Here is a 20,248-nt window from a genome sequence, read left to right as displayed (position 1 = left end):
GCCGTGGTGACCGCGGCCCCGGCGGCCCCGGAAGCGGCGGCGCACGCGGCCGGAAGCGGCGGCGGCGGCAGCGATGGCGGCAGCGGTGGCGCGGCGTGGGTCCTTCTCGGACTCCGGCTCGGACTCGGAGGACTCCTCGCTCTCGGACTCGGAGGTGAGCCCGTGGCCGCGGTGGCGGGAGCGGTGGGGAAGGGCCGCCCGGTGCCGGCGGCGCGGAGTGACCGAACTCTCTCACAGCTCCAGGAGGCCTTCGCGAGGGGCGCGCTGAAGCCGGGGCTCAACGTGGTGCTGGAGGAGCGGCCGAAGCGGCGCAATGACACGGTGAGCGGGGATGCGCGGGCTGCGGCGTGGGAACCCCGGCCCGGGCCCGCGGGCCCAGCGCCAGGTGCGGGGCGCAGGAGGCGCGGCGGGGCCGCGGGAGTCGGGGCCGGACGGGCTCCGGTGCCCTGCACTGCTGGGGATTTCGGGTTTCTCCCGGCGGCCCCGAGAGCAGCCCGCGGTGTGGCGCGGATACTGAGCCGGGCCAGCCGTGCGGACCGGTCCGTGCGGTGCTGTACAGAGCTGTGCTTCTTTCACAGGACGGCCTGAAGCAGTGCCTGGCCGAATTCAGGCAGCAGCTCGCGTGGGTGGAAAGGCTGGACGTGACTCTGGGCCCGGTCGCGGACCCCGTCTCTCAGAGTGCTTCTACGTCTGCTGCCGTTGACCCTGAGAACGATTTCCAGAGAGAGATGAGTTTGTAAGTGTCAAAGAGAAAATTCATGTAGTGTCCCAGCGTGCTGCTTCGGTTTTGGAGTTATGTTTCACTAGTGTGCTACAGACTGCTACACTGGCTGTCATTGTGGCACTCTTGGGCTATGTTACTTTGCATTCGATGGCTCTGAATGTTTTCCAGAATAACTACGAATTAGTGCTAGTATATTTAGCTGCCGTGTGACTGAAAATAAAGAATTTCCCTCTTCATAGCAGACTTTGATCCTTTGCTGAGAAGTTTATTTTAAAAGCTCCTTGATAGCAGGACTTTAACACAAGATACGGATTTTTCTTTGTGGGTTTGTTTTGGTGTTCTTACAGTTCTCTTGTTTTGCTTAGCCTTTTATATTCCAACATGTAAAACTTTAGCTGGAAATAAGGTAAATGTATATGTGCAAGATATAAGTGTTAATACTGTACTGCCACCTGAGCTGCTTTCAGTAGCACTGGACATGGACAGAATGTTGATATAATTCTGGACCCATGCTTGCCAGATCCCAGTATCAGCCTGCTTGTGTTAGCAGTTTGTGTCAGCACTGTGCGGTGCCTGACACGCAGGTACAGTGGTGCTGGTGCGGTGCCAGTGCCACTGTGGTGACAGGGCCAGTGTGGTGAGAGGGCTGGTGCAGTGACAGTGCCGGTGCGGTGACAGGGCCGGTGTGGTGAGAGGGCCGGTGTGGTGACAGGGCTGGTGCGGTGACAGGGCTGGTGCGGTGACAGTGCCAGGGCGGTGACAGGGCCAGTGTGGTGAGAGGGCCGGTGTGGTGACAGGGCTGGTGCGGTGACAGGGCCGGTGTGGTGACAGGGCCGGTGCGGTGACAGGGCCGGTGCGGTGACAGGGCTGGTGCGGTGACAGGGCTGGTGTGGTGACAGGGCTGGTGTGGTGACAGGGCCGGTGTGGTGACAGGGCTGGTGCGGTGACAGGGCCGGTGTGGTGAGAGGGCTGGTGCAGTGACAGGGCCGGTGTGGTGAGAGGGCTGGTGTGGTGACAGGGCCGGTGCGGTGACAGGGCCGGTGCGGTGACAGGGCTGGTGCAGTGACAGAGTGGTGTGGGGACAGAGTCAGTGCAGTGACAGAGCCGCTGCAGTGACAGCTGTGCTGTGCTCTCTCCCAGCTACCGGCAGGCGCAGGCAGCTGTCCTGGAAGCCCTCCCAAGGCTGCATAAGCTCCAAGTTCCTACGAGGAGGCCGGATGATTACTTTGCCGAGATGGCCAAATCAGACCAACAGATGCAGAAGGTACGTGCAATGAATGTCTTTCTTTCCTGTGTTACGTGTGTGTTTTAGCCTGTGGTAGGGAGTAAATTTAAGGTGTAATGTGTGAATAGTGGCCTTCATCTCTTTTCTGATTCCTGTGACAGTGATTGTGTTTGAAACTTTGTGACAGGAGATTTCTTTCTGTTTAGGTATTTCAGTGCAATGTGGGGATTTTTATAACAGGTTGGATGATAAATTAGAAAAGGAGATTTTTTCTTAGTATGTGTAACAGTGGATGTAAACTTTCCTGTGTTTTTGCTCTTTGTCATAAGACTTGCACTTGACTGTGGCTTTAATGCAATCTTTTTTTCCTATTTAAGTATCACCTTTTGTTTATTGTCAGTGTGTTCTCGTTTTCTGTGATTTTAAACTGTATGTTATTGAATGAATCTGTCTTGGAGAATCAGACTGGTGTAGGAAATAAGACTTTCACACACTTGCTTCTTGACTGTAGTCTTTGCTCAAAATGGAACTCTGTTTTTTTGGGTTAGATTTGGAAAAAAGACTACATTGTATAAGTTAAACAAACATGAGCTGGAGTCTAGTTTAAAGGTTCATGTATGACTGGGTCACTTTTGCTTTCTGATGGAACCTTTCTAGAGAAGACGAAAAACAATAATTAGGTCGTGCTAAGGCTTAAGTCAATCTTGCACATTACTGTTCTCTTCTTTTGCTGACTTCCATTTGAAGAACAGTTCTTATCTCCTAGTGGAGTCACATACTGAATCATGAAGATGTGTTGAAATCTTTGTAATCCTTCGTAATGCAGCATCCTTAGAAAAATGTTTGTGAACAAGGAGGGAATGGAAAAGATGTTTTCTACAGGATTGTTGACTTTTCTTCAGTGCTTTACTTTTAATAATGACAAGAAAGAAACACGCAAGTCTTCTTTATACACCCAAGTAGACTGGCAAGATACTCTCAGTTCCATTAGAGTCCATTATAAAGCTTTGTCTTCTCTTGTGTGCGTTTTGTCTTTTTAGCCAGATTTTGGCTACAGATCAGTTCAGGAATTTCTGTAATTGTTCCTTGAGCTGAAAGGATGTTATGCCTATAGGCATTATCTGATTGAGAGATGTTTTCTTTTTTACACTCATAGATAGCTCACAAATCCTGACTTTGGGACTGTACAGTAATCATAAAATTACCTTTTTTTCTTTTGTGTTACTGATAAATTTTGTTTTTTCTATTCCCTTACCAGATTCGACAGAAGCTTAAGAGTAAACAGGAAGCAATGGAAAGGTCTGAGAAAGCAAAACAACTCCGTGCAATGAGAAAATATGGCAAGAAGGTGAGGAGCTACAAAAGGGACATGTACAAAAGGATCTGTGACAAGAATTTAGAGCCTGAGTGAGGAATTGCAAAAGCGAGACCACAGGAGCCAGACAGGAGTCTGGCTAAAACATACAGAATCTGTCTAGTCTTCTGTCTAGCTGTTCTGAAGGAAAACAGAGCAAAAGATAGGATACCTTAAAAAAAAGTATGGGATACTGCAAGAAACAACACTAACATTCTGCTTCTAATCTCAGGTGCAAGTTGAGATTCTGCAGAGGAGACAAAAAGAGAAGAAAAATATGTTGAATGCAGTCAAGAAATACCAGAAAGGTAAAGTCAGCTTGTCTAAGAGAGCAAATGTGTAATGACAGTATTGGTGTGTGAGCAGTGTAGGGCAGTGTGATGTGGTCACTACATCCCTACTTCTTGGCCCTGAGCTTGGCCAGCTGCTGCTGTGCAGAATCGTGTGCCAGTGGCAGTAAAAAACCTCCCAAGCAGCTGTTCTTCAGTGAGGGTGACCTGTTGCTATTACTTGTTTAGATTGAAAATTAGTATTTTCTGAGGTGTAGCTGTGATGTCTTCACTCTTGCAGGTCTCTCTGACAAGCTGGACTTTCTAGATGAAGAGCAGACATCGTCTCAGGGAAATAAGAAAGGCAATGCAAGTCAACGGACAAAGAAGGGGTGAGACCAGAAACAAAAGATAGTTAAACACAGAATGTCTGATTTTTTCAGTCTTCTCAGGGGATAATTTTGGGGAACAAGAAAACTGTTCTGCTTAGTGTTAAAATAAGTCCAAGGTGGCTTTCTGCCCCTAAAGAGAAGAAAACTATGGCCAAAATGGAACAGAGACTGAAATGTGCTAATTTCTGCATCATCTTTGTTATGAGGGGAAAGGTTTATGATGGTTGATGGGAGACCATGAATATATATGTCTGTTTCGAGAGCTTTCTGCAACAAGGAATATAGGCAGTGATGCTGGTTGGTTGTTTTTCAGACCAAATGCCAAAAGACGATACAAAAATCAGAAGTTTGGTTTTGGTGGGAAGAAGAAGGGCTCAAAATGGAACACAAAGGAGAGTTTTAATGATGTATCCAGCTTCCAATCAAAAGTGGCTCACAACAAAGGCCCAGGGAAAGGAGGAAGAGGAGGAAAAGGAGGGAAAAAAGCCCTTAATGTAAGTAAAATGTTTCATGAACATAATCCTGGTTGGCTAGGAAGCCAGGCCATGTCTGGCAGGGAGAGATGAGCACAAGATGGGTGCCTCCAGCATCTGGAAGTGATGCCTGTCTTTGGGAGCTAAGCATAATTCAGTTACTAACAGAGTTGAGGACTGGTTTGGTATCAGCAGGAAAATGAGAAGGGGAATTAAAAAGTGCTGTTTGCTACTGGTATGCCAAAACCTCCCTCTCCAGATGTACTGACAAATATTCTCTCCTGGGTATCCTCCCCAAGCTATAGAGCTAGAACAAAGATGGAGAACATGAAAATAAAGATCTGAATCTGTCCTATTTTTTGCAGAAGAGACCTGGAAAGAGAGCAAGGCAGAAAATGAAGAATCGAGCCCGTTAAGAGGACTATGCTCCCCAGTGTGGTTCCTGTGTATCTTTGTGTTGCAAGATGTGTTTCTGCTGTCATGAAGCAACTAACTCTGGAGCAAGCTGGATGCTTTACAATGGCAAGGAAAAGAAGTCAGTGGAAACCAGTGCCTTATCACTAATTTCTTCTTACTGTGTGTTTTGTTGAAGGATTGTTTTCTACTTAAATCTTTGGTGTGTGAATGCATTAAATGGTTTGCACAGAACTATGTGTAACTCATATTTAGCTGTTCTGTGAATGGTGGCTGAAGCCTGCCCTTTGTTCCCTTCATTCTGACAGCTTTTTTCCACCACTACTGTTAAGATGAAGCTGGTGACCTTGAGTTCTGGGTCATGTTGCCGATGTCGAAAGAAGTCTGAAAATTTTTGAGATGTTAGAGTGGTTTTTTAGACTATTTGTGTAGATGGGTATAGAAACAGCAGTGAGACGAATGCAGAGCCTTGCAGATAGGTTTATTTGTGTCACTGTTGTCAGGTTGCAGATCTGGACAGATTGAGGTTTTCCTTTCTCTTTTCTATTGTCTCTCACCGGAAATCTGCCAGACTGGCTAGATAATGAGCAGGGCCTAACACACTAGATGTCATTAACATTCTATCTGTGGCTTTTTCCCCACAGTAGTCCTTAAGACTTCTCTCCCCGTGGCGCAGGGTAGCCATGGATCGTAATCTCAGTTATCCGGCGTGGGAAGTAGAATCTGCGGTCAGTACGGTCCAAAGGAACCTGGGAAACAAAAATGACAAACAGTCATGTGCTTTTACTAAAATTAATAGTAGTAGTCCCTCCTGAGGAGAGTGATGCACAGAGTTCTGCTGCTGAGAAATGTCCAAATGACAGAAGAGCAGGGTACCACTGTGCTGTTCACTGCTTTGTCATGGTCAAACCTGCTGAAAAAGGAAAACTTAACAAATTAAACAACATCATGAGTCCTGACTCTAAAAATTGAACTTGCTCCCCTACACACAATTTTAGTTGCAGCTTCCCTGCCAGACTAATCCTACCAGCAGTTCCTTAATATCATAGAGCCCGGCGGGGATGTCTGTCTCTACCCTTGTCATGAGTAACTAGTTTACTTGATGTGTAATATGAGAAGTCGGTGAAGACTGTCTTATTTTCTTATTTATCTTAGTTTTCTTTGTAACAGGCCAAAATTTGCCTTTCTCAAAACACTAATCTACAAAGTCAGTGATCATCTGTTTGTCAGATATGATTGATGTCTCAGCTTGTTAATCGTATTTCTTTTCTTCCTGTTTATTCACACTTCCCCAGATGAATCCTCGCTGGTGTATCTGCTTTGGGTATACTTATGTGATTATTAATTTTATGGTTCTGCTTGCAATTTGTTTGAAAGACGCTGTGCAGCAGCACGTTTCTTTTCACAGTACTTCTGTACATTACTTCACATTGCTCACTACACCATTTCTCATGGCTGAATGCTTTAATAAACAGCCCTGAGTACACCTGTGGCATTTGGCAGTGCGCTGTCACTGTCACCGTAGATGTTTTGCATTCGGGTTTCTCAGGGGAAGTGTACTGCTTCTCTGTTCACAAGTCTGTGCCAGTGTGAAGAGTCCTTTTAGGTGTAAACTTTAAAAATTTGTTACCTGTGAATGGCTCTGCTGATTCCTAATAATTCTTATTTTCCTTGTTTGTCACAAATTGTTTTCCTGCATGAGTATTTTTCAGTGTGACAGGCTTAACATCTCTGAATCCTGTAACGAGCTGTATCTTTAAGCACCCTACTCACCAAAGGTGTTGTGTTCCAGCCAATTTCTTGGCTTTCAGTTTGTGGCTCTGCATATTTCTTTCTTGGCACCAGTACTGCACGGTGAAGAAGATTCAGGAATTCGTCTGTTGTTTTACGAGACACAGATACAAATGAAAGAAAGCGTGTTTAAAAATCAGTCACCTGTGCACCTGTGTTAGAATGTGTTAGAATCTTAACGCTCTCCAAGCCATAACAAGAAAGCCAAGGTAGAGGCAGCCTCTGTGCTGCTGTGATGATATTGTCAGAATGCATGGTGACGTTTCTACTTGAATATCTCCTGAGGAAGTTTCAAGATTTGCCTGACAATACTGTCCTGTTAATTCTGGTATCCCTGTCTACTGTACTGCACCATCTTACTTTTCCTACACCACATCTAGTACAAACCAGTGCTCCATGACAGCTCTTGACTTTTTCAGTTGCCTGCAGTCTTTCCCTGGTTTGGTTTTCTACCCTCCTCAGTCCTTGACTAGAACAGGCCAACCTTACCTGACCCATTAAGATTTTTAGGCAAAATTAGCATGTTAGAAATAAGGGAGCAACTGTTAAATGGGTTCTCGTTACAGTACTCAAAGACTGGGCAGCCATTTCAGCAGTTTAACCTGTGTGGTGGTTAGGTAGACTCTGCAATGCCAGGCAACATGTACATATAGAACATGCTTCTAGGTATTTTTGTTTTCCCCTGAGAGGTTTAGATTCTCAAGCAAAATTTTATAGTATGAATGTAAGGAATTAAATGTATTTTACAGCATATATTTATTTTAATTAAAAACAAAAATAAAAGCATAATTGCATGAATGCAAACTTGTGCTGAAAATGGAAAGTAATGGGAAAAGGCCTTAAGGTGGAAAAAAACCTGCTTTATAAACAACAATCATAAAAGCATTTAACTTACTTATATGATCACAGAGGCGTTTAAACATACATGATATTTTAGACTGATTACAATTATTAAATCTTACATGTTAATTTTCTTATGTAATTATCACAAGCTTTTGAGAGACTTCTTACCATCTGTTGGCTCATGTACGTTTTCATGCCAAGACATTGGCTTCCTAGCAACCATGTGAACTGGAAAGAAATTAGGCAGGTGATTTACTTCTATGTGAATTTGGCATCACAGCCAGGTGTAGAATATGTATTATTGAACTGCATGTGAATAGAAGATAATGAGTTACAAATACTGACTAATGGCAACTTGTAGGAAGGGAATGGCGTTAAGCGTGCTAAAGGCTCTTTTACAGGATGCTGCCTGTGCTCACCACATCAGAGTCCCGCCCCACCCAAGGGGTGGCCTGCAGAGTGCTGAGTCTCAGGAAATTATTTTCCTTTGTTGATTTATTGCAAAACCTAGACCTGAAAGAATACTCACATCACCTGTCTGTACTAGCACAAACTGTGAATTGGCAGGGAGGAAGCAGACCAGGAGCTGAAGGAACATGGTATAGTGTTGGGGTCCTCTACCCCATCTTGGCTCTGTATTTACACAGAATTTGTAGGTTCCACATTCTAAACAGTTGCCTCACGTCTATGTGGTTACTAAAGGCACCATCTGGGCAAATGGGTCATGTCTCCGTTCTGAGTGTGCAGACCAGTTCCTCAGGCAACAGGAAGGACCACCAGTTGCCCTTTGCAGCTTTACCCCTCTCCCTGGCCACTGCTGCCGTGCTTGGGTGCAGCTGCTTGTCTCCGGCGTGCAGCTGAGCGCTGCGGGCCTGCCTTCGCCCTCCCTGCTCCCCTCACCGCTTGTATTGCCCGGGGCTTTACGCCAGTTCCCTGTGGCCGCGGGGCCTCACCGGGCCGGAGGGGGTTCACGGTGTACTTCGTGAAGACCAGCTGCCACTGCCGCTCCTTGTTGGCCCGCTCGCTGTGGAAGCGGTTCTGCAGCGCGTCCGGCGGTCCCCTGTCGCTGCTGCGATCGGCCATGGCCGCGCCGGCGCCGCGCGTCCCGCGCCCATGGCAACGCCCACGTGCTGCCGGCGAGGCCGCTGATTGGCCCGCCCGGCGCTCCGCCTCGCGCCCCTTTCTTCGCGCCTGCTATTGGCCGTCGAGTTAAAGCCCCGGCGCTGATTGGCGGCGGCGCACGCGGCGCGTTTGAACGGCCGGCGGGGCGATGGAGGCGGCGGAGCTGCGCTGCACGGCGGCCGTGGAGCAGCCGCTGCCGGGGGGACTCGCTCCGCGCCGCCGTGTGATGCGGGATGCGACCGTGCTGCTGGGCCGCAACGAGCTGCGGCAGCCCGTGCTGCGGGTGGCCGGCGGCAGCGGCGCGGCGGCGGCGGTGCTGAGCTTCGCGCTGGTCGGTGACGCCGTGAGGCTCTTCACGCGGTTCGCGGGCGAGGGGCGGGCGGCGGTGCGCGTGGGGCCGGACGGCGCCCAGGTGCTGCTGTCCGACTGTCCCCCGGACGCTCTGCGCCGCTTCCTCCGCCTCCTGCGGCTCAAGGTGGCCGCCGGGTCGCGGGACGAGCCGCGCCGTCCCCGCCTGCTGGACCGGCCGCCGCCGTCCTTCTCCGTCATCAGCCCGGTGCAGGAGCGGGACCTGCTGTGCGGCCCCGGCCGCCGCCGCGCCGGCGAAGAGCCGGGGGAACGCCCGGCGGAGGTGAGTTCCGGGGCGAGGGGGCCGCCCCGGGTAGCGGCCCTGCCCTCACAGCGCACCCCCGCCTGTCCCGCAGGTGCCCCGCGCGGAGAGGCGGCCCCCGGCGAGGCTCTCGGCGGAGCAGGAGGCGGTGTTGGGCGCCGTGAGGAGCGGGAAGAGCATCTTCTTTACCGGCTCTGCAGGTGAGGGGCCCTGGAGACTCTCATCGGCTCCCCGGGGAAAGTCCTGGCCATTGATCTGTTGCTTCTCCCTCGAAGGGACTGGGAAGTCGTTCCTGCTAAAGAAAATCGTGGGCTCCCTCCCTCCGAACATCACCTACGCCACAGCCAGCACGGGAGTGGCGGCTTGTCACATCGGTGGCACTACTCTCCATGCCTTTGCAGGTGATGGCCTGCCCGACAGCAAGGGGCTGGGGGCTCTCACTCCCTTCCCAAAGAATCAGGAGCATCCTAAAGCATTACTTTTTTCTCTTCTGACAGGGATTGGCTCTGGGAAGGCACCGCTGGAACAGTGCATTCAGCTGGCAGAGAGGCCGGGGGTGCGCCAGCACTGGCTGGCCTGCCAGCACTTAATTATCGATGAGATCTCAATGGTGGATGGCAAGTTCTTTGACAAGCTGGAGGCAGTGGCAAGGTGAGCAGTTGTCAGGTCAAACAACTAGTGGAAATGAGTTTCCCTAAACTTCCAGGCTGCTTCCTTTCTTTAGTTTTGTGAATGGATACAAGGCAGCTGCTGGTACAGGACTGTAACGAAGTATGAAATCATAGTATCTGGGCAGACCTTTACCATGAGATAGGTTTTGGTCATGTCCCCTCCTCACTCACAGCTGTGGCTGTTTGGGTTGCTCTCCTCATCTTGTGAGCTAAGTGTTGTCTATAGAGCTGAGTCCAGAATATACAGCTGTGCCCAGAAGGTCCCTCTTGTAGAGGGAAGTAGCTGTAGTATGACAGCCACTAAGCAACCAAGTCTGGTAAATGACCTCGGGGGTAGGTAAGCAAAGCAAGTTTAATGTCTTGCACTACTAGCATTGCTTAATTATTTGAGCTCTTCTGACACAACTGGGGATAAACATCTTTCACTGCAGGTGGTCTATGTTTGAATATACTGATAGATTAAGAAGTAACTTCTGGGACCTGACTATGTCCAGGTTCTGGAGGACATTCAAAACTTTTCTTCCATCCCTTTCAGGGCAGTCAGAAAACGGGATGAACCTTTTGGAGGAATTCAGCTAATTATCTGTGGGGATTTCTTACAGCTACCCCCAGTCTGCAAGGCTAATGAAGAAACCAAGTTCTGCTTCCAGGTACAAAACTGTTCCTAAACTCATTCTTGTACTTCACATCTGCCTCTTTCTTAACAAGAGAATGATCTTTCCAGGCAAAAAGCTGGAGAAAATGCATCCACATAAACATGGAGCTGACTGAAGTGCGGAGACAGACTGACAAGACCTTTGTCTCGCTCCTGAATGCAGTCCGTTTGGGCAGGTGAGGGGAAGCTCCTCTCTTTGTAATCCCTGCTCTCCACTGATGGAGCAGAGGAAGGAGCAGTTTGTCACTTTTATGTGTTCCATCAGGAATGTGTAGCTGTGGGCAAAACCTATAAATGCTTTAGTTAATGTAGATGGGTTTCATATATGCTGCTCTGGTAAGCAAAGACTCTTCTTAGGGTATCTCTACAATTTCTATGAGTTCAAAGGATCCTGAGCTGGCAGGACACGGCTGGGGCACATTCTGGCTCTGCTGTCTGACTTTATGCAGGTATCTTTCTCTTTCCTCTCTGGAGGCCTGCAGCTTGCACAGACTAATCCAGCTGTGTGGAGGTTACTGCTGCTCAAATCTGTTCACTTTAAAGAATAATTCCCTTTTCCTGCCTACCAGGTGCACAGAGGAGGTCACCAGACAGCTGATGCAGACGGCTGCTCACAGGTCTGAGCGTGATGGGATCCTGGCTACGCGGCTCTGCACCCATAAAGATGATGTAGAAATAACCAATGAGAGACGCTTGCACCAGCTACCAGGTGAACTCTGTGAGGAAACTGCTGGCTTTGGGGCTGAGCTCTGCGTGGATGCAATGGGGGTCCTGGGTGTCAGGTGGAACTAGTGTTCTGTCATGCACAACAGCACCAGTCCAAGCTCTGTGCGTTGGAGCTGAGCGGTCTGGGGAAAAAGTTCACCGTTTTTTGTTTAAAAATCCACAATGTCACTATTTGGTTTGTAACAGACAGCAATCTCATGGCTTGCTTTGAGGTAGGGGTGGGTAATTTATTGCCTCCACACCCCTGCTTTTTCTTTCTATAGCATCTTAGAAAGGCCATGCTCTTTCCAGCCATGACTTGAATTAAGGGCTACTTAATTTTTTGCCTCCCTTGCTGGCTCTTGGATTCTTCCTTACTCTGCTTTAGAGATCTGGTGTTGGTAGTAAGTGAAACTGCCCAAAATGCTGTCTGCCCAGATCTTATTTACTGCTGACCTTTGATTCCTGTGCCTTCTCGTGCTCTGGAAGTTATATAGGGAAGAGAGGCAATAGTGAGCTCTCTGCTGTTAGATGTGACAAGGTTTGTGTGAGGATGTCCTAGCAGCAGAGCAAAATGGATATTAAAAGAGGAATTGCTGTTAGAAATAAATGCTGAACCTCCTGAAATGCTGTGTAGAATATGTTCAATGGTTGCAATTTCTGTCTTTCTTTCCTTAACAGGAGAAGTGCATGTGTTTGAGGCTTTGGATAGTGACCCAATGCTAGGGAAGTTAATCGATGCTCAGTGTCCTGTGGGTGGTAGAGTTGAGCTAAAGCTCGGAGCTCAGGTAAGTGTGTACATACATGTATGATAGACCAGATCAAATGGCATAAGAAAAATAAAGGAATGTCAGAGAAATGTATAGAGTAGATTAATATATAGAATGCAAATTCAATCTAGAATGTCTGTGCCAGGCCAAAAGAAGACTCCCAATCTTTGTATCTTTTCTGCTTAGAATCTTACCCAGATAGAGGATGAGTACAGGTCCATGTCCTGCGGACAGTGGTGATTGCTGTGGCTTTGACAGACATGTCCCATCAAATTTGGAAGCTTTCCAGTAGCAGAGAGCACAAGTAGTCCTTGCCTGCAGTCTCAGCTCCAGGTACAGCAGGAGTCCCAGCCTGTAAAGGTATAGCACAGCTTGCCATGTTTGCTGGACTGGGCACCTTGCTCTGAGCTAGGGCTGTCAGAGTGGAAAGGATGTGGGATTGTACTTAGCAATAGCACTGTTTGCTTTGGAAACTTGCTCCTTAGTTGTTCCCAGACTCTATATATGCATAGGCTGGTTGGTGCCTGGGGAAGGGGAAACTGCTCCCTGGATCTGAGTTCACAGCTGTGGACAGAAATAGCTCAAGTAAAGTGTTCAGTGCTGTAAAATGATATAGTTAGGAATCCTAGGAAGGAAAGGCTGTGAAACAATTTCAATCAAATTGGAGATGGTGCTGCAATAGGCAGGATAGGATGATTTGGCCAAATCAGCCTGATGTGCTTATGCTTTCTGGCAAGAAGTTTAGCTGCAGGTGGCTGAACAGGCAGTAAAACCAGTGCATTAAAGATTTTTCTTTTTTGCTGTAGGTGATGCTAGCAAAGAATTTGGATGTGTCTCGAGGGCTGGTGAATGGGGCACGAGGTGTTGTTGCAGGATTTGAAAGTGAACAGAAGGGTAAGTAAGCCTTTTGATCTTTTGTTGAAGGAAGTGGGAAAATAGCAAAACAGTTTGTCATTGGTGGCTGATGACTTCTTAATTTTGTTTACAGCTTGGTAATAATTTGAGGGAAAGCAGGGAGATCTCTGCAAGCTTGGGGCTCTCACGAGCTGTGATGTCATGCACTGCATCAGCTGTAGCTATCTGTAGGCCTCTTGTGTTCTCTCTTCTGTATTCTGTATGTAAATGTGTATGCTCATTTCAATTTCCTGTTTGTTCTGTTGAAGCAAGTTTTGATGGATTTTTGTTTGTTTTTCTCAAAGAATAATGTTCTGGTACCTGGAAAACATATTTTTCTCTGCATCTCAACTGCTAAAATACCTGACTTAAATTCTTCTGCTTAAGTAGGTGTCAAACATCATTTCAGGACATGCTATATACTGTCTGTGGATTTAGGTTTGGTTTAGGCAGAAAAAAGGTGTTCTTAAGATGCTGACATCCTGGCTGTTGAGCATCAGGAACACATCCCTGTTTCTTTCCTGCTCCCATTCCTACAGGGCTGCCTAAAGTGAGGTTTCTCTGTGGGGTCACACAGCTCATAAAAATGGAGAAATGGGTCTTCAAAGGACCCTCAGGAATTCATCTGAGTCGTCAGCAATTGCCTTTAAAATTGGCATGGGCCATTTCCATTCACAAGAGCCAGGTGGGTGTCAGCTGTCTTTAGACTTTTACACCATTATAAACATTATTTCCTGGGTGAGCTTGCATTGCTGGTGAAACAGGAGGGAAAGCTGAAAGGCCCTTATTGGAGGGGAACTCTAGAATATGTGTCTAGCTGCAGAGAGATAGCATCTCTTCTGCTTGTGATGCTTGCCTGTAGGGTCACAGATGGGCTGTCAGTACTACTGGGGTTTCTGTAAGGGCACTGCCATCTGCAGAGTTGGTGTTGGACTATAAAGCAGCATTATTTACCACTGTGGGCTGATGACAGTAGAGTTTCCCTGAGAGTCACCAGCATTAGAGACCCTGAGCTCTGCAGCATAACTGAGGAAGCTGCTGGTGCCACAGCTGTGCTCTTTGGGCTGGACTTGCCCTCTGGCGCTGTGCTGTGGGGATTTTTTCAATATAACTTTCAATGTAACAGTGTAATGTTTTCAAAGTTCCTTCCTTTCCAGAAGACTTCATGATTGGTCTTAGAGACCTGCGAGTTTGTTCCCATGCCACAGTTTAAACCAGGCCATTCTGTAAATTCTGCTGCACCTGGGACAACCCATGAGACAGGGCTGGCCAGGCCTTACCCAAACTCTCTCAGGTCTGTCTGAGGACTGCTTGAGAATGGTGCCTGCTCCAGTTAACTACTAGGAGTGAAACCAGCAGGATTTCTTTCCCTGCTGTGTTGATTAGATGGGATTTATGGAGTTTCACACAACAAGAGGCTCACTGGAGTCAGTTAGTGGATCCTACTATCTACTAGCAATTTCCTGACAGTGGAAAACTGCCTTTGCTTTCTACTGATTCCCTTTTTTAAAATCAAAACCTTATACCAAAGATGGTACCCTGTACAGACTCACGGTTTAGGTTAGTGTTAGTACAGCACAATGTTCTTGTTTGTTTGCTCTGTAACAAAGCTCTTTGTGCCTTTGCTAGGGCATGTCTTTGGATTGTGTGGAAATCTCCCTGTCTCGTGTCTTTGAAAGTGGGCAGGCTTATGTAGCCCTCTCCCGAGCCCGAAGCCTTGCAGGTCTCCGTGTTCTGGATTTTGACCCAAAAGTAGTGAGAGCTGATCCTGCTGTGCTGCAATTCTACAGACAGCTGAGACGTCATCAGCTTCTAAGCCAGGTAAAGAAAAATCTCACACTAGCAAAGCCTGCCTTGTGCAACCAGGATAGACATGTTCGCACCGAGGTGTTTCTTTTTCTTCCTAAGCAAGATCAACACTTGCAGTGGCAAGAGAGATGAAACTGCAGAGCAGCTCTTGGTGACAAAATATCTACTGTAGTGTTGGGGTTGTGTAACACTTGCTGGGCCCTCTGGGTGAAAGGATGGGTTGGGATTCTTTGATCCTCCTCTTGCAGGAAGGAATGAAAGAGAAGTGAGCACAAAATAAATCTGTTGCCTTTTTTTTTTTTTTCTTCTTACTCCCCAAAGGATTCACTACACACCAATTCAGATGCTGATGAGAAGGAGAACTGGAAGTGCAACTGAGAATGCTCTGCTGGTCTCTGTGAAGTGTCAGCACAGAGTGCTGAGATGCAGCGATCTTGTTGTGTATATTTGATGATATAGACAAAGTCAAAGGAAATTTTTTAGATGTTTGCTTCATTCAGATAACTCTGGACATGTAGAACTATCCCCATCTCATGCCTTTGGAATTTGGAAGGCTTCTGAAGAGCCCACAGCCTTGAGTACTCCTGTGTCACAAATGCAACTCTAGTAAACAAAATGACTGAACAAGGATATGCCTGAGAGACGTTTCTACAGTTCTCTCCTGCCTGCTAATTGTGTTTTATTCTCTGCACATACAGACTGAAACCTGTGTGCCTTTCTTCAAGTATACCACTGCTGAGAGATGGAAAGTGTATGTCTCCTTTGCTTGCATGGACTGTTCACAGAAGCTGCTGACACAAGGGAAAGCAGTGCTAAATATCTGGAATACTTGATTCTCCTGCAAGAGAAGAGCTGTTCTTGCTGCCTGACACCAGGAGGCTTTGCATAACTCCTTCCACAAGCAGAACTGTCAGAGTTGCACACTGCCTGTTATGCTGATACATAGCATTTTTATTAGGGTGTTGCATACAATAAGATGTGATTTTTTTTTTTTTAACCTTTTGAGATGAGCTGTCACTATCTAAAAATAGGAGGAAGTCCTACATCTTATACCCATAATTATGGAACTATAAGAACTGCGAGGATTCATTACTCCATGAGCAAGAAGGGGGTGAGAGGAGATGGGTGCTGGTGGGACTCCCTCTTGTTTAAACATGTGAGGTTCCCATTCAGATGGGAGTTTCTCCTGGAAAAAATGTGTTGGACTAATAAGGTGGAACTTGAATGTGCAATAGAGAATAATGACTAAGGACATGTGAAGTGAGCTGTAACTTCACTTGTTTCAGTAAAAGCAGAGATGAGCAGAACTAATATACTGCCCTCTTAATAGAGGAGAAGTTTTGGTCTTTGTATTTTAGCACTTTGCTTAAAGCTAAAGTAACTTGTGTATTTTATGATGTTTTACATATGGGAATAACATAAAATAACATCCAGCTGGAACTGGTCTCTTGCAGGGGAATGTCTCTAAAAAAGCCTCTGCAGTGTAAGCAAGTTGAAGGCCATTTCTTGGCAGCTGCTCTCCTTAAAGCCAGGAAAGGACGTTGACTAGCCAGTGGTTAACATAACAGAAAACAGACTTTGATAAGATTTCAAAATTTATTTTTAAGTGTATTTTTTAGTGGATTTTTGTTTTGTTTGTGTGTTTGTTGTGTTGTTTTTTTTTGTGGGCTTGAGAAGGCAGAGTCTTGGAGGAAGCAATAGTCTAAGACAGAAGTGTGACTATTATTCAGAGAGGTCCTTAATGTATCAGCACATTGTTTCTTCAAAGGAGTTTGGTGGGGAGTGGATTAAAGTACCTGGAGGTGGAGCTGGAGCCTATGGAAGGCAAATCCCAAACCATGTGCTTGGCCAGGGGGCTGGTTTCAGTTAGTACTCCTGTGGGCTTTTAAAGATGGGATGCTGCAGTGTGAGGGCTGTGTTTTGCATTGGAGGTTTAAGTGTGGGATCCGAAATGCCCAGGATGTTAAAGTGAGTTTTACTGTTGGGGTAGACAGCCATGAAGAATATGCCAGGCATGCCCAGTCATACAAAATGCATTGATTTATTGACTGATTAGGTAAGAGTGATGAGATAATGCAGGTTCAAATCCTTTAATACCTCTTAAAAAGTTCCTGTACCCCTGTAATTGCAGGATAATTTAGAGTGTAAGAGAGGTGAATATGTACAATGCAAATAAACTTTTAATTGTGATTTTGTGAGGCAACTTACTTAACTGCAGCTTTCATGGATTTAGTGACTGAAATCTTTCCAGTTGTATGTGGGGGGTTGGTGCCAATTTGAGATAAAATGCTAAACAGAATTTAAAGATGAAAAGGTTAATCAATATTTCATCTAGTATTAAATCTACATGAAATATTGTGGATGCCTTCTCAGTGATGGAACTGTGGGAGCAGAATAGCTGTGGCTTTTGAAGGGCTGGCAGTGGTTCTGAGGCCAAAAGGTGTCCATCTGTGTAAATTTTGGATGTTCTCACTTCCAGCTAAAGCAGATACAGGAACGGGTACTGAGTTTGAAGGCTGCTATTTAAATCCTAAAAGAAGCAGTCAGGATAAATCCGAGCTGTCAGGCTCTCTCATGGCTCTCCTTTGGTTGGGTTTATGATGAGGCCTTTTTTTAACAGAACAATGCTTCCCTTGATACAATAATTATCCCTTCTTCCACATTCTCCATAGCATATTAATTTTTCTTGCAGAGGTACTGTCTAGAGCTAGAACTCAGTACATCACCATGGGATTAAAAAAAAAAAAACCCACAAGTTTTTATTGTGGTGATTGTACTGGAAGAACAGAGCTGCTCCTCTTCCTCTCTTCGTTAAGTCAGTCAAATGAAGAAGAATCTGAAGACTGCGTAGCTTTTTACATGAGGCTGCCTGAGGCCATCAGCTTTCACCTGCTGAGACAAGGTGGGCTCAGCGGGTTGGGTTTTTGCAGGAACAATTCCCGTGAAACTGTCAGCAAGCACCTGTGCCATCCTCATCTTGCACAGCTGAGAGCTCATGCTTCCCCCCTGCCCTGCATGGATCTTCTCCACAGGCTCTGCTCCTTCGGGAAAAGTCTGCACTGCCATGGTCTCTCTGGGGACTGCAGAGGGACCTGGAGCATCTCCTCCCCTCCAGCCTGGGTGCTCCGAGGTACTCATTTCTCCCACGGTTTTCCTCACACCCTGCAGTTTCCCCCCTCAGTCTGTTGTTTCAGTGGTGCAGCTGTGCTGGCACTGGCCAGAACTGGCCAGGCTGGGCATGGGGCAGCCCTGACTGCTCCTCACAGAGATTCCCACCAACACCTGGGCTCGGACAGCTGAAACACCGGGAGCCAGGAGTGGGAGCACCCTTCGAAGTGCCCCACTACCCTCGCCTGCAGAGTGCACGCTGGATGTCCTGGGATGAGAGGAAAGGCTGGAGCCTCTCTGGTGAGGGCAGAGGCAGGAGCTGGCCCCTGTTGAAGCTGGAGCCCAGGTGACAGAACAGGCTCTATGAGGGCACTTGGCTGAGCAGCGATGGCTTGGTCGTATCCCTGTGGAAAAAGAGGGATTCTATTACTCTACTCCCATAAATACGGGGAATGAATATTGTCTCTCTTCACAAACTGAAGAGAAAGCATTTAAGCATTTAAACATCTGCCTTAACTGCAGCTATCATTAAGTGAATTAAACTAAGAGTTTGATTCATAATTGGTATTTCTGTTACCACAAAGTACAGCCATTCTCTTTTCAAATACATTAAACCATAAGAAACGGCTCTATACCAGCTAAAGCTCCATAATGCATTTATGTGTTATTGGAAGCATAATTCACAAACAGAATATTATTAAAACCTTACCAGCTTCCAGTTTAAATCTTTTTATGGTGATTTAACACCCTTCTTGTTCTTTATGTGACATTTTCATTATAATTAAACATGAATGTGTCCTCACAGCCTGTGCCCACAAGTCCTGTGAGCACAGGAAAGGCAGCAATAGTCCTGTAGGTCTCGGGTGCTGTAATAAGATTGTGTCCAGGAATTAGACCTTCATATCCAGAATTGCTCTGAATACATCAAAAAAATGCTACTCTTAAGTAATGGAAATATAGTACATTATTGGTTGTGCTATGAATGCTAATAATGTCATTTTTCTTGCAGATATTACAAGTTTCTCATTTTATATTAGGCCATTCTGTGACATATAATTGTCTTCTGCTGTTAAATCTAAGCAGTTCTGTTATTAGCATGAGAAAAGACCTGAATTGCTAGAGATTGCATTTAGATGTGTAAAATTTCTATTTTGCTGTTTCCTATATGATTATTTTATGCTTCTTTCTATTACAAATCATAAGATGTTGGATGGAATATTTTAGCTGAGCTACTGACTAGTATATAATTTATGAACTCTGGTTATAGAGGCAAAATAAGTTGATAACTCTAAGAGTAGTTTTTCACTTATAAATATTGAATACTGCACTATCTGATTTTTTTTTTCTTGTGAATTTGTTATGGTGTTGATACAGGGGGCTGTCAGATGTTCCAAAGAACATGAGAGCTCTTCTGGGGTGGCAGCTGGGCAGGCACTAACAGCTTCCTAATGGGGACTGGGTTCCAAGGTAACACATGTTTTTACTAAATTGTTTATTACAATATTTCTGCCATGAGAGCTATGATAAAAATGCCTCTGAGAAATTTGCTTAAGATTTTTTAATTAAGATTTTTTTTATGCTATGGAGTTCGTAATATTTTTTTCCCCTCTTATTTCTCAAAATGTATGTTTTTTGTCAACAGGTAGGTGAATGTGTACACAAACCACATCTTCCATCTACTCTTCTTAAGCCACTGGGCTATCTATATATCAGCTTTTTATAGGACACAGAATTTTTTTTTTTCCCAAATTATTATAAAGACCCTGAGAATTACAGGGGGATTTGCACAGACTTTCAGTTGGAGGTTAGGAGTTGGTCCAGGTCTTTAACGATTCTGAATGCTGTTTTGTTTATTGAAAGATCTGTGACTCCCTCTAATCAAATACCAGGTTAGAGAGGGTATGATATATTTGAAGACAATGCTAGACATTAAAGTAAAAACATAAGTAAAAGTTATTAAGGGTATTCCAGTAGCTAATAATTCACAAAAGTGAGGCATCACATATCTTTTAGTATTTCCAAGTGAAGGCTGGACAGACTTACTGAATGTAATAAATCAAATATGGAAAAAATTTATGTGAATTAATGAGAATAACTTGGATTAAAAAACAACTTCTAAAGCTTTCATCTGGGAAGAGAGTATGTAGTGATCAGCCTGTTTTAAAGTTGTTCCATAAAAACACTCCAGGTAAGTTACTTTCTTGTTTGTGTTGAATTATTAGAACATCTTGTAATAAAATATTTGACCATAATAACACCAGGCAGGTACTTTCAACAGACACTTGGCAATACAAAGTAAATTTTAAAAACAGATCTTGATTCTTGAGTAATGAGCTAGTAATTAATTGCCAGAATGTCAATGCATAATGCATGACACCAAAGATGTTACCAGATCTAATTTAGTAATAAAGAAGGAAGC

General features: G+C 45.8%; 3 protein-coding genes across 3 annotated transcripts; 2 read left to right on the top strand and 1 right to left on the bottom strand.

Moving 5' to 3' along the window:
- Positions 1-50: 50 nt before the first annotated feature.
- On the top strand, positions 51-5,443 carry EBNA1BP2 (EBNA1 binding protein 2). Its single transcript, XM_082287617.1, has 9 exons — positions 51-154; positions 238-321; positions 579-736; positions 1,865-1,988; positions 3,208-3,297; positions 3,536-3,611; positions 3,874-3,964; positions 4,278-4,458; positions 4,803-5,443. Exons 1-9 carry the CDS (start codon positions 74-76, stop codon positions 4,851-4,853), a joined length of 936 nt encoding a protein of 311 aa, XP_082143743.1. The 5' UTR covers positions 51-73; the 3' UTR covers positions 4,854-5,443.
- Positions 5,444-5,481: 38 nt separating this feature from the next.
- Positions 5,482-8,568, bottom strand: CFAP144 (cilia and flagella associated protein 144; the record flags this gene model as incomplete). Its single annotated transcript, XM_082287393.1, has 4 exons — positions 5,482-5,600; positions 6,625-6,728; positions 7,654-7,713; positions 8,439-8,568. 4 exons carry the CDS (start codon positions 8,566-8,568, stop codon positions 5,502-5,504), a joined length of 393 nt encoding a protein of 130 aa, XP_082143519.1. The 3' UTR covers positions 5,482-5,501.
- Positions 8,569-8,755: 187 nt separating this feature from the next.
- PIF1 (PIF1 5'-to-3' DNA helicase) lies at positions 8,756-15,099 on the top strand (the record flags this gene model as incomplete). The annotated part of the gene is made up of 11 exons (XM_082287550.1): positions 8,756-9,238; positions 9,312-9,618; positions 9,715-9,868; positions 10,424-10,538; positions 10,613-10,719; positions 11,113-11,252; positions 11,930-12,036; positions 12,825-12,912; positions 13,452-13,597; positions 14,542-14,733; positions 15,043-15,099. 11 exons carry the CDS (start codon positions 8,756-8,758, stop codon positions 15,097-15,099), a joined length of 1,896 nt encoding a protein of 631 aa, XP_082143676.1.
- Positions 15,100-20,248: the final 5,149 nt, after the last annotated feature.

The sequence above is a fragment of the Coloeus monedula genome (assembly GCF_965178545.1).
Source record: "Coloeus monedula genome assembly, chromosome: 9".
Taxonomy (NCBI): domain Eukaryota; kingdom Metazoa; phylum Chordata; class Aves; order Passeriformes; family Corvidae; genus Coloeus; species Coloeus monedula.
This window is presented reverse-complemented; position numbering and strand designations above follow the sequence as displayed.

Excerpts from the sequence above, each read along its gene's own strand:
- EBNA1BP2 (XM_082287617.1), top strand. The coding sequence starts at position 74 with ATGGCGGCAGCGGTGGCGCGGCGTGGGTCCTTCTCGGACTCCGGCTCG. Across the intron at positions 3,298-3,535 it reads TGAGAAAATATGGCAAGAAG|GTGCAAGTTGAGATTCTGCA; the intron begins GTGAGGAGCTAC and ends TTCTAATCTCAG. Across the intron at positions 4,459-4,802 it reads GAGGGAAAAAAGCCCTTAAT|AAGAGACCTGGAAAGAGAGC; the intron begins GTAAGTAAAATG and ends TATTTTTTGCAG.